The sequence below is a fragment of the Mobula hypostoma genome, chromosome 9 (genome assembly GCF_963921235.1).
Source record: "Mobula hypostoma chromosome 9, sMobHyp1.1, whole genome shotgun sequence".
In the NCBI taxonomy this organism is placed as follows: domain Eukaryota; kingdom Metazoa; phylum Chordata; class Chondrichthyes; order Myliobatiformes; family Myliobatidae; genus Mobula; species Mobula hypostoma.
Window position 1 is genome coordinate 16,440,621 of NC_086105.1, and position 14,048 is coordinate 16,454,668.

At 40.7% G+C, this 14,048-nt stretch overlaps 1 protein-coding gene across 5 annotated transcripts in view; it reads left to right on the plus strand.

The window, feature by feature from the left end:
- LOC134352320 (uncharacterized) overlaps nucleotides 1-8,579 on the plus strand; it is a 32,110-nt gene extending 23,531 nt beyond the window's left edge. For all 5 annotated transcript variants that reach the window (XM_063059618.1, XM_063059616.1, XM_063059617.1 and 2 more), the window contains one exon: nucleotides 4,859-8,579. In XM_063059618.1, the coding sequence (XP_062915688.1) occupies nucleotides 4,859-6,077 (1,219 nt within the window). In that variant the 3' untranslated portion in view covers nucleotides 6,078-8,579. The remainder of the gene's footprint in view (nucleotides 1-4,858) is intronic.
- Nucleotides 8,580-14,048: the final 5,469 nt, after the last annotated feature.

Here is a 14,048-nt window from a genome sequence, read left to right on the forward strand (position 1 = left end):
AGGCAATACACTCTCCAATACACATCTATAGAGATTTTTGATGTCATGCTGAATCTCCGCAGACCCCTAAGAAAGTAGAGGCGCTGCGTGTTTTCTTTGCAATTACATTGACGTGCAGGGTCCAGGCCAGGTCCTCTGAAATAGTAACACCCAGGAGTTTTAAGTGTACTGACCCTCTCCACCTCTTCTCCTCCAGTGTGGTCCTGCAGGATACATCAAAGTCCAGCCTCGCTGTCATGACTGTCATAGTTATCAAAGCTCGTTCATGTCTGCTTCTGTAATTGGAAAGCCAGAAGCAGCTTCTGTGTTGTCGCACCGTTGCAAGGAATGCACTTACTCACCCAAGGATATAATTCAGTGGAGCTCTACAGAGCTGCTGACTGAAAATGAGCATGATCTGGGCCATTAGGCGCAGCAGAAGGACACCACTGTTCCCAGGCACCATAGTCCACAGAGCAGAACTGAAAAACTAACCAGAGTAAACATTAACTACAGACTAAATACTTAAAAGCCAATTGGAAAAAGTAAACAAAGTCCTACAAGTTGTTAGATTATTATGATTTTTTATTTGCCCTTCCATTACTACAACTTGAATCTACTTTTTCTTTCATTATTCCTTTCTGTATCTCTCAATATTTCTCGTATTTTCCTCCTTTCGACAGCACACACTGTTAAAATGGAAAACCAACATAAAAGGCTAAGGGATGTTAGAAATGAGTTCTTGCTTTATTAATCAAACTTAGAAAAGGATATTCGGTGTGTTAAGCTTTCTCATTTCACTTCCTATTCTTGATCAATAGTGCTCACCAGTAACCCAAACTCAAAGACAGTATTTATAACTTCAGAAGCTCCAAGAAGCATCTTTTGCCTGAAGAGATTAGATCTATATCTCAAAGAATATGAAATATTGAACACAACACACTGCCTGTGTTATTTTGATTTATTTATTGAAATCCGACTCAGAATGTCCTTTGAGCCGCACCACCCAGCGACCTCCCAATTAAACCTAGCATCATCATGGGATAATTTACAATGACCAATTAACCTACTAGCCTGCACACCTTTGGACTGTGGGAGGAAACTGGAGCACCCATATACTCTATGGCAAGGATGTGCAAACTCCTTACAGACGACGTCGGAATCGAACTCCAAACTCTGACGCCCCGAGCTGCAATAGTGTCCTGCTAACCACAATGCTACCATGGCGCCAATTTGAAATCATTGCTCAAAAATTTAGCGTTTGTAGCACAGTTAGTTGCTGACTGACTCACTCAGTGAATTGATTGATCTAGAAGCATATATTAGAATTTTGATATTTTTGATGATAGTTGCTACTCAGAATGTACAGTAGACCACGCTGACCTCCAACACCAATCCACCATCTGGCAGCTACAGTTACTTGATTCCAGCTAAAGCCAGAGAATTGCCAGTTTCCTCTGGAGACTGCTGTGATCTAGATTTATCTCCCTCCTCAAAATGCTGGCCACTCAATATCATTATCAGGAACGATTGTATCAATTTCCACACCTGCACAAGTTCACCATCACCATTGTCAACCCTTCTTCTGTCTCTAAGTAACACACACAAAATGCTGGTGGAACGCAGCAGGTCAGGCAGCATCTATAGGAAGAGGTATGGTCAACGTTTCGGGCCGAGACCCTTTGACAAAGGGTCTCGGCCCGAAATGTCAACTGTACCTCTTCCTATAGATGCTGCCTGACCCGCTGCGTTCACCAGCATTTTGTGTGTGTTACTTGAATTTCCAGTGTCTGCAGATTTCCTTGTGTTTCTGTCTCTAAGTTGTCATTTAGATTGGCTTACCTTCATTACTGGATGAGTAGATATTTTCCATCATCTAAAATTGGAAAAGCAAAGTCAATGTCCTGCATAAACCTTGTCATCAGCTCCATGATTCTCCTTGGCAAATGCCTGAGGCTGACTGTCTTGATGTCACAGCGTATCCGGAGGGAGCTTCTCAGGATCCACACACACACATCTCTGTTAAACTACTCATTTCCAGATCCTCCCCATACTTCGATTCCCCTCACTTTGGCTCTGCCAAAGTTCTTATAATACCACTGCTAGCTTAATTCTTGCAACACACATCAAAGTTGCTGGTGAACGCTGCAGGCCAGGCAGCATCTCCAGGAAGAGGTACAGTCGACGTTTCAGGCCGAGACCCTTTGTCAGGACTAACTGAAAGAAGAGCTAGTAAGAGATTTGAAAGTGGGAGGGGGAGAGGGAGATCCAAAATGATAGGAGAAGACAGGAGGGGGAGGGATGGAGCCAAGAGCTAGACAGGTGATTGGCAAAAGGGATATGAGAGGATCATGGGACAGGAAGAGGAGTTTAATTTTTGGTTGTTCCAGTGCACACCTGGTTGGTATTCCTCATTTCAGCATCCTTAAACTGGAGATAGGTGGTGGAGTGGAGATACATCTCTACCAAAGGAGGTGTAAGGCGCTCCTTCACTCCGCTAGCCTGCCAGTCACCCGTGGGCAAGGTGTAACACCTGTTCATCCTCCAATCAGGGTCACTTGAAGCCATGGGAGCGGGTGGTGGATGGTTGTATGAGCAGTCGGTGTATATCACAAGTCCTGGTTATGCGACTACTGACGCCAGGTCACCCATCTTATAAAGACACTGCCCAGAAGAATGCAATGGCAAACCAATTCTGCAAAAAAAATTGCCATAGGACCATGGTTGTCTACATCATACGACATGGCATATATGATGATGAAGAATCTGGAGATGATCCAAAATTGTGCTGCGTGTATCAAATTTTGTTCACTCATTACACTAAGCCAGTATGACTACTTTGACTCTCTGTTAAGCAATATCTCATTTTAAAAATAAACATTTAATACAATCTCTGTTTTCTGCCCCATTATCACCCTCTGAAATATCTACATTTCTCCAAATCATGAAGGTCAAAACTGAATAAATGTGGAGAAGCTTGTTCCAATGGTAGAAGAGTTAAAAACAAAAGAACAGAGTGAAGGAGTCAAGTCACAGAAAAGTATTTGTCTTTACACAGCACGTGGTTAGGACTTGGAGTGCACTGTTAGGGTTAGTGGTGGGGACAGACCCAACTGTGACAATCACTGGGGAGCTGGATCAATACCTGAAAGGAAAGAATTCACCATAAAATGGGGCCAGCTTAATTATTTTGTAAACGCTCTTCCATGTTTTAACTTTTCTGCAGTTCAAGCCTGATTTTGATTTTAAAAGCCTGTCTGTATAATCGACCTTCCCTCATTTCCTTTCCTACATTGTTCTTACAATCTTCATTATGAAGTGTGGGGACCAAATAAATCTCTCCCTCTGCAGTCCAAATTTTTCTGGTGATGACCTATCAACCTTGCCATCTTGGGGACAGTTTGCCATCCGCCTCAGCTTCCCACTATTGAATACTTCATTGAGAATTTTAAACATCTGCGAGTGCAGGAAATATTTAAAATAACAGAAAATGTCGGATCTCCTTCCTCAGGCTTCCTTTGTCCCCGCTTCTGTTCTGACAAAGGATTCCTAACCTGCAACATTGATCGTTTCTTTCTCCATAGATACCGCCTGCCGTGCTAAGTATTTCCAGCACTTTCTGATACCTGAAATGTTTTTATTCTTTCACTAAGAGAAAAAGATACACAAAGAAGTGCAGGGGGAAAATCAGCATCTAAAATGGCTGTTTGTGTGCTGATTACCGAAGAGGTTGACGGGTGCAGTTGTAAGGGTCTTTGCCCCACTGACCCCCTCCCCATTGCCTAGGGTGAATAACCGTCAACCCTGCCAAACAATGCAATTGCTTTGGTGCGGATAAGGTGTTAGTCGCCCAATGATCAGCCACGACACAAATATGAAACAATATACAAAGTGCAAGTAAAAAATTATACTTTATAGCAAATTTTTGGTGTTGGGTTAGTAGAAACAACTACAAGAAAAGGCGCCACATAAGTAATTTATCAGTCTTGTGCACATAATATTTTAATATGTTGGAGCTCATGCCTCCGATTCCATTCACAACGTCCTTCCGAGACTCCGGCCGCCCTCTGAACCCCCAAGGTCCAGTGTCTGCTGCCCTGGAACTGCCATCCGTTCCTCACACGTCCGTCCTCTCAGCTCGCCTCCCGACAAAGCCCGTGCTCCTCAACTCAGCACACATATACAAGATAACAGAACGTGACTTCCATTGGCTAACAAATGAATACAGTTTCCATTATCTCCCTGTATAACCCAAACATTGCAGTTACAGAGAACCCCTTGCTCAGCAGTTAACAGTACAAGAAGTCATTTTAATATAACACTTCAGAGAAGCCATTTTGGTAATAAGCGATTAACAGTTAACAGTCCACCTAGTATACTGAGAGCCCTACACAGTGATTACAGGGCAGGCATACCTATTGTCAGGGAGTCATGACTTGGTCCTGGGGATTGCAAACAGGTGATTTTAAAATAAATTAATTAAATAAATCTGAAGTGAAACGACTAATTTAAGTAATGGCAGCCAATAAGCTACTAGATTGGAATCTGGACCACTAATTATTCCCTTTTTTCATTTGACCTATATGTAACTCTAGACCAAGGGCTCCCAACCTTTTTTATATCATGGAGCCTTGCCAGTAATTGAGGGATCTATGGAGCCCATGTTGGGAACTCCTGCTCTAGCCACATGCCAGCCTGGTTAATTCAGACTTGCCTGACACATGAAGGTTAATAAATGCTGTTCCATGAATGAATAGATTGAAAACAAAGTGTTCACTATTTTATATGGAGAAAGCAAAATGTAAAATCATCTCCAGTTTAAATAATACTTCTTGTAAATATTTAAAATGTATCCTTAAAGTGTTTTTACATTTTGAAGGACTGAACTGGAACAAGACTGCTGTGCAAATGGATTTACCTTGGATTTGGAGCTCAAGCACAGACCTGTAAGTCCGGCTGCAAACTGTAATGTACCTACGGGCTCGGACATGTTGTGCTTTGATGATAACTGTGTTCACAATTTAGAAAATGTCAATGGGGAGAAAGGAGATGATCCAGCTGCAGAGTTAATATCTAAAACGACTTTCCAGAACCCAGACGGTCACAATTTCTTTCCTGTGACTCCAAATTGTGAGAGCTATGAAGGAAAAATGAAACAAGTAATTAAAGAGCCTGTCAGTAAACATCAACAGATTAAAGCAAGCTCCTCTGTAGTAACCAGTTTAAGCAAATCATCTGTGAAGTCACGTTCAAACAAAATATCTGGGAAAACAGCTTGCTGCAGTGCAGTCAGCAAATACTCTGATAAAGATTCCAAAGTTAGTTCTGGTGCGAGTGAAGATGGTGGAAGTGAAGAGCACACTTTTGACCTGAATCAGATTTTGCAAGAGAGGGGGGCCAGCATATGTGCCAACACTCGAGTGCTCTTGAAGTGTGGTGTGGGACACCATAATCAGAAGCAACCTCTAAAGTCTTCGCTGAAGAAGTCACTTGACTGGCGTGCTCATTCTCAAACAACAACTGTACATCTCCCCAAGACTGGAGAGCAGTGGAGTGCTTCTTGTGTAAATCAAACTTTAGACAGAAGCATGAAAGCTTGTTTACGAACTAGACTTGAACCACTCCATCGATCATTAAACCAAACCGCACAAGATTTTGTATGCTCAGTCCCCGAGGAATCCACAGAGTTTTGTACAAAGTTCTGTGATCAGAAGCAGTACAGGAAGCTAAGACAACATTGCCATCAACCTTCTAATCATTGTCGTCGAAATGTCTGCAATCTGGAATTGCAGACTGCAACACAGCAGAGATTGGAGCGATTATGTTACTATGGCACAGTGGAGCAAGGATTCGGCAGGGATAGGGACATGAATGCAAATGCAAATACGCATTCTAATCAATTTTGTCAGAGGGAAAACCACACATTTCAGCCCAACGATGAACCACAGCATTTACAATTCCCTCAGCCGCGAGATTTAATATGGTGTAAAAGTCCCTCAGCAAAACGTACGGTTGAACTATGTAGTTCTCATGGTGACGAAGTTCCGAAAATAACCATGACGTGTCCTACTCCAATCCCATGCAGAACGCCATCTTAGCGAGAGGCAATCTAGAAGTTTGTCAGTTTTTCAGCTGATGTCTGTACATTGGCAGGTAACTGCAGGAGAGTTTATTTAACAAAGATGGGATTGGGAGGGGAGACTGCAAAAGGTACAGTGACGAGGAACTGATGAAGAGATGCTAGTGTTCATTGTCCTTTCCCTGTTTATTCTCCGACTCCAAGCTACACCCTATGGAAGTCACTTTCCAGTCGAAAGGTAGGAGTGGCACGGTAGTGTAGTGGTTAGCACAACGCTTTACGGTACAGGTGACCTAGGTTCAATTCCCACCACTGCCTGTACAAAGTGCGTACATTCTCCCCGGTGCTCTAGTTTCCTTCCACAGTCCAAAGACTTGTCAGTTGCTAGGTTAATTTGTCATTGTAAATTGTCCCATGATTAGGGTTGAATCAGTGGATTGCTGGGAGTTGCAGCTCGAAGGCCCAGAAGGGCCTATTTCATGCTGATCTCAATAAATATATAAATAAATACAAATTAAAAAAATCAAAACATGTGGAAATCCTCTCCAAAGACAGTGTTTACTCTATAACGTTCTAAACAATAAATTTAATGCACTTTGTCTTTATAAAAAGAAAGATTCCTATATAAAAATTTGAGAATTGTTTTATAGACAATTCCCATAACATTCACCTGAACAGGCAGTCCTAAACATGCTTCCCCTGCTCTGTACTGTTAGCCTAGTAATACATCCTAAGAAGTGCCTTACAATGGGAAGTCATGGAAGTTGAGGACAAGCAGCCATAAGAGTGAGCAAGAATTTGGCCAGTCCACTTGACTGTCCTGTCAAAATGCATCTGTCCTTTCAGTAGCAGGGACTGTGAATCATACAAAGGACTTATCCACACAGAGCCATTGTGGAAGCAAATCAATCTTAATCCCAAGAGACTGTCAGAAAGGTGGAAGACCGGAAAGTTTCAATGAATATGTAGCTTTTCATTTAGCTGAGAACTTCCCTTTTAAGCCATGATCCGTTGGTCCAAGTTAACACACAGTTTTGCTCTGATTTTGAACATAATGGTCTCTCAATTCTTGAGGCTGAGAAATGCTACATTCTTCATGCTTGTGATAGAAGTTATGTGGGACCATGCTTGGGCCATTCCCCACTTTAATCATTCTTAAAAATTTTATTCTTAATAATACATTTGTAATGGGAGGGCTAATCTGATGGGCACACGATTTGTCCATCCAAATGTGGTGAGGTGTTTCATAATGTGCAAAACAACCGTCCTAATTTTGGCCATGCGAGACAGGCAAATAGATCCTTGGCATCAATATGATGCTTGACTGTGGTGGGAGCTCAGCTGAATAACACTTAAATCAATTACATTCTGGAAACTGGGCAGTTTTTAAAACTGTCAAATGATCACAGGCCCAATTTCTGGAGAGTCTCCAAAAGGAAATTTCCTTCAGCTGTTCATCTGCAGTGTAAGTACTACTGACCTCAATGCATTTTTGAGGTCAGGAGCAAAGCCACCGGCTGGAGGTGCTTTCTTCCCATTCAAGAGGCATCCCAAAACTGCCTGTCCAAAAATTTGTTTTTAATTGGTGCAAGAACTAACTCAGCCTTCATAGTTCATGAAATAGAATCTCATTTCTTATTAGACAGGCCTTAAGAATCATTGAGCATAGAAACAGGCCGGTCATCCCACTAAGTCTGTGATATCACACACTCTATTCTCCCCACATTCACATCAACTCTCCCAAGTTTCTACCACTCATCTACACAGCAAGGGCAATTTACAGTGGCCATTTAAAGGGGTGTGTGATGAAACTAGAGCACCAGGTTGCAAGATTTCATTAAAAAATTAATTTCAAGTACAACTGGATTTGAATAAATTGTAATGAATGCTTCCAGTCTGAAGCAAAGTTTAAAGTTCTTTAAGCATAAGTTGTGTGACTGTGAATGTTGGTATTCCACACAAAAAATTTAACATTTTTTAACATTAACATGTTAACATTTTTTCAAATATAAACATAAGACAATGGAATTGTTAAAAAATGTTAAAAATGTTAAATTCTTAGTTTGGAACAAATTTCCCAATAATTCAGTATTTTATATTGCATTTGACATATTTGAATGAAATCACCTTTGCTGCACCTTCTGTACAGATGATTTGTTGATTTAGGCACAAAATGACTCAAACATATCTTTCACACGTAAGGCAGTATGTAAATATTTCTCAATAGGTTTCAATAGGTACATATAACGTCAGGGAAACGTATACAATATACGTACTGAAATTCTTTTTCTTCTGTGATTTATTTAGAATGCTGATATTTAACTGCTAGTTCATGGTAACCATGTAAAATAAATTTTACAAGGAAAGTGCTGTATCAAGTTGAAATGCCTGACTAACATATACATTTTGGCAGATACCAACTTGGCAAGGAACCGGTTTTTGAAATTCTACATCTATCGAGCCAACCTGAATTCGTAGGTTATATGAATGTATTTTGTGCTTCTGTGTCATTATTTCAGGCATTATAACAACTACTTAAATAAAATTTTCAAATGTTTGGCTGTTTTATCCTGGATAAAGATCATTTTAAAGCATTTATATCATTGCTGAAGTTCTAAATCTGCTTAATTGGCAGTAATACAATGATTATGGGTATCCATATTGACTGACATAACTGTTTGTATGGTTTTGAGGTTGCAGTTGTGATCCTATCCCTTTTGAAATGACCTATTACATTCTTTATTTTATAATACTTGCATATAATGCATTGGTTCATTCTGAACTTATAAAGCTGGGATGCATATATACCTGGCATTTCCTGCACGAATATCTTCCCCCTCCGGGAGAAGGCTCAGGAGCTTGAAGACTCGTACAGCCAGACTTGGGAACAGCTTCTTTCCAACTGTGATAAGACTGCTGAATGGATCCTGACCCGGGTCTGGGCCGTACCCTCCAAATATCCGGACCTGCCTCTCGTTTTTTTGCACTACCTTACTTTCCATTTTTCTATTTTCTATTTATGATTTATAATTTAAATTTTTAATATTGACTAATTTTTACTATTTTTAATATTTAATATTTGTAATCCAGGGAGAGGGAAGCACAGAATCAAATATCGCTGTGATGATTGTATGTTCTAGTATCAATTGTTTGGCGACAGTAAAGTAAAGTAAGTGTACTAAGAATTCTTTTAGAGGGTTTTGATTGGTTCTGCTTCTTTTAGAGACAGAGTGATCTGGTGCTGCAGTGATTTGGAGCTAAGATTACTAGGAATATCTTCTGGCTCTTGCTGCAGGGCTCCTTGTGATTGAAGAGGATGGGTATTAAAGCAGTTCAGGTCTCAGACATTTTCATGCTTGTTTTCTGGCCCTGATCCACTCCAGAGATGGGTTGTACTTGTGTGAAACCAGCTGTTGTTTCCTGCTGGTACCTCACCTACATCCTGCCACTACGGGTCAAACTCTACACGATGGGGTTCAGAAAGAACATCACCAGCTCTGTCTGGCCATCCTTGACGGATGAGATATGGAGAGCCCTGAGCCAAGTGAATGATCTGAAAGATTGTATTTATCCTCCAGCTCAGAATCCAATTGATGAGTTTGCTTCAAAGTATCCTTGATGTATCTGACATTTATATTTGGGTGCTTGCCCTAGAATTCTGATGCATATTTACCTTCAGATATTGAGTTTGTATTTTGCAACCTTTTTACTCCTGTGTTTGTATTTACATAGAACATTGAACAGTAGAGTGCAGGAACAGACTTGCCGGCCCACAGTGTTGTGTTGAGCCAGATAAAAAGCAAATCAAAAACACCTAAGCACTCATCCCTCCTACCTACATAATATTCCTATCCCTCCATCTTCCTCACATCCATGTGCCTATGTAAACATCTCTCAAAAGCCTCTAATGTATTTGCCTCGACAGCTATACCAGGCAGTGCATTCACCACTCCGAGTAAAAAAAACTGACTCCTCACATCCCCCTTGAACTTACCCTTCTCACCTTCAATGCATGCCCTGTGGAACCCTGGGAAACCGATACTCCCTGTCTACTCTATTTATACCCGTCATAATCTTATAAACCTCCATCAGATCTCCCCTCAACCTCTGCCGCTCCATTGGAATATGCCCAATATTGATTCAATTCAATGTCAGATGTAAAGAGGGCCATTGTGATAGTTGTGATAACATCACTACATTTTAAGCAAATTGTAAATCAGTGTGATATATTGTTACTATCTTTTTAGTGCCAGGGTTTCAAGGTCAAATTTAGCAGCAAAGCCAAAGCATTAAAAAAAGAATCAGAATCAGGTTTAATATCACCAGCACATGTCATGAAATTTGTTAACTTTGCCTCAGCAGTACAATATAGAGAAAAAAACTGAATTACATTAAGTAAAGGCATCCGTTAGTCTTGCGAGACCATGGATCTGCGCCTGGAAAGTCTTCACTCTCCAGGGTGCAGGCCTGGACAAGGTTGTATGGAAGACCAGCAGTTGCCCATGCTGCAAGTCTCCCCTCTTCACGACACCAATGTTGTCCGAGGAAAGGGCATTAGGACCCATACAGCTTGGCACTAGTGTTGTCGCAGAGCAATGTGTAGTTAAGTGCCTTGCTCAAGGACACAACACGTTCCCACGGCTGGGGCTGGAACTCACGACCTTCAGGTAGCTAGTCCAATGCCTTAACCACTTGGCCACGTGCCCACACATTAAGTATATATATATAATATAGTTAAGATAAGTAGTGTAAAAACAGAAATTGAAAAGATTAAAAATTCAGAAAATTTAGAAGAAATAACAGTACCATCATACCACAACTTTAAAAAAAAAGCATAAACCATTTGAGGAACACAGTGAACCAGGTAGCATCCAAGTGAAGGGTCTCAGCCCAAAATGTCAACTGTCTGCTTGTATCCATAGGTGCTGCCTGACCTGCTGAGTTCTTCCAGCAATTCGGTTTTTTTTTACTCCAGATTCCAGCGTCCGCAGCCTCTTTTGATTTCTCCAGGCAACTGTTCCGAATCATTTTCAGCTGTGGTGGGGTTTTGCCACTTGTAAACATTTAATCATTTCTTCGTCTTAGGTCTCAGTCAGCGTAGCTACTTGTGGAATATTGTGTGGCAAAGTTCCTGAGAGAAGTCAATGAGTGTTAGAATTCAGGAACATATGTGATTTTATTAACCAAGAAGGGGGAAAAAAAAATAACAGCTAGCAACGGAAATGTCACTGTGCATAATGAATCCTAATTAGCAGCTTCTGTAGATACTTCTGGTTATTTTTGAGCAATTACTATCTTTATATAAAATTTAGCTGTATGTGTTAAAAATGAAAACTTTTAACTTCATTTCCAATGACTCCTGTGTGGCATTGTTTCCAGTTTTCTATTTCTGTAACTGTGTGCTGCACATACTGCATTATCTCATGGAAGAATGTATTTTCCTTTAATTGACTGGTTACAACTCAGGTGAACCTTTGGTTTTTCTTCTACTATATAAACTGAATACACCCAGCAGGAGGGATTGACTCTTGCTTGTTTAACACGTGCTGACAATGTGGCATAAAGTACGAGCTTTTCCCCTGAATGTTACAATGGTTATCAGTAATGTCGGATTTTATCCTCAGCTCTTATCCTTTCTTGTGATGGTGATTGACGTTCACTTTTTCATCCAGCACACTGAAGTCAGCTGCAGTAGCTCTGCCACCACCATGCCATAAGTAAGCTGACAGCAGCTGGAAATTCTGGTTGACTGCACAGTTGTTTGGGGAAAATTACTGAGCTTTTTATTAGAGAAGCCTTTCTGTTCACTAGTTGATATTTTCCATTAAATGTTTCAGGGTTTATACTCCTTCCTAAAGGTAGGTCTGTAAATTTTGCTTTCAATTTAGCTCATATACGCACAAATTTGGTGTCACAATACATCATCACATTTCTCCGTGTAGTGTATGGTTTCTGACTGTTCGCCAAATACCATTTTCCCCCTTCATAAGTCCCAAAGGCAATCATTCTTTTAGTGAAACTGAATCGCACAGTAATCAATTACATTCGAATGGACACTTGGAAATCAGACACAAAAATATTAAGTTTTTAAAAAAATCATCTATCATGAGGGAATTCAATTGGAATTTCTATTTTTGAAAGTTGCAAGAAAAATAGATCAGGTCTACAGTGAACGGGAAGGAATTTCAGAAAACTAGATTCTAGAAGTGTAAAATATAAACACAATGTGCTGGAAACACTCAGCAGGTCAGGCAGCAGCTGTGGAAAGAGAAGCAGACATTACACTTCAAGTCCAACACTCTTCATCAGAACGGGGAAAGAGAGGAAAACAAAACAAGAACACGAGGAAATCTGCAGATGCTGGAATTTCAAGCAACACACATAGAAATTGCTGGTGAACGCAGCAGGCCAGGCAGCATCTATGGGAAGTGGTACAGTCGACGTTTTGGGCCGAGACCCTTTGTCAGGACTATCTGAAAGAAGAGATAGTAAGAGATTTGAAAGTGGGAGGGGGAGGGGGAGGGATCCAAAATGATAAGAGAAGACAGGAGGGGGGAGGGATGGAGCTAAGAGCTGGAAAGTTGATTGGCAAAAGGGATATGAGGGGATCATGGGACGGGAGGCCTAGGGAGAAAGAAAGGGAGAGGGGGAAGCCCAGAGGATGGGCAAGGAGTATAGTGAGAGGGACAGAGGGAGAAAAAGGAGAGAGAGAAAAAAATATATGATAATAAATATAAATAACGGATGGGGTATGAGGGAGAGGTGGGGCATTAACGGAAGTGAGAGAAGTCAATGTTCATGCCATCAGGTTGAAAAGTTGTTGCGGAGGGGGAGGGAATTGAAAAGATAAAATGACTATCTCTGACAGAGTGAGGCCAAGGTTGCCATAGAGTAGGGGTTCCCAACTTTTTTAATGCCACCGACTCCCACGATTAAGCAGGTTGGGAATGCCTGCCATAGAGGGTCAGATGTTGATGAAGTAATCTGGTTGGTGAGTTAATGAGAGAATTTAGAGAGAAATAGCTTGAACAAACATTAAAAAATATGACCTGGGCAGGGTTGGAGAGAAAAAAAACAGACAGGAATTGAAAAGGTGTAAAATACAAAATTGTGAAAAACCTAAGGAGATCAGGCCATGCTTATGAAAAGCTTTAAAGCTGAGGCATATTACAGATGGATACTCTCTGGTACAATTGGCCAGTCTTAGTACAAGCAGAAACGCAGGGTTACCTGAACTGTGAATTTAAAACAAGTCCAGGACACTGCACAGAGACGTGATATACTGTTCCTCAAGCTTACATTGGGTCTCAGTATAACTTTGCCAGTGGCTACAGATGGATGGGTTAGAGTGGAGTGAGATTAAAGGACAAGTGACGATGGATCTTTGAGTTGAATTATTAACACCCTTTCTCTTTTCACAGATGCTACTTCACTACTGAGTTTCCCAGCACTTCATTATGTGGGACAGCAGGTTGAGCAGATTAGTCAGAATTATAGGTGTTCATTCTTTAGTGTCTGTTGTTGTAACAATCCTGAAGTTTAACTGAAATACTAACCCCTCAGTGGTTCAATGGAAGCTCCAGTTTGTTTCTCTATAGATTTGATCTGACTTGCTAAGTATCTCCAGCACTTTCAGACTTTTTTTCTTTTAGTTTTCTATTATCTACAGTATTTTGATGTCCTATTTTGCCTGATAAGTTAGTTAATAATAGTGCACAAGGTGTAACTAACTTTGAAAATGTTTGAAAATATAATTAGGCAGACTATTCTCTTTAACTCTCTCGGTAAGGAATATTTGCTTATTTATTCTAATTACATTGTGCAATGGCATATGTTTTAGCTTTTTTACAAGAACATGCAGTGTTAATGGTGGGCAGAAGACCAGAAAATAAATAAATTTGGTGACTGTACAAAAAACAAAGCACAGTTGGACAAAAAGTCCATTTTTTCCTCCCTAGTACATTCATTTCAATAGTACAGTTGTCTTCCA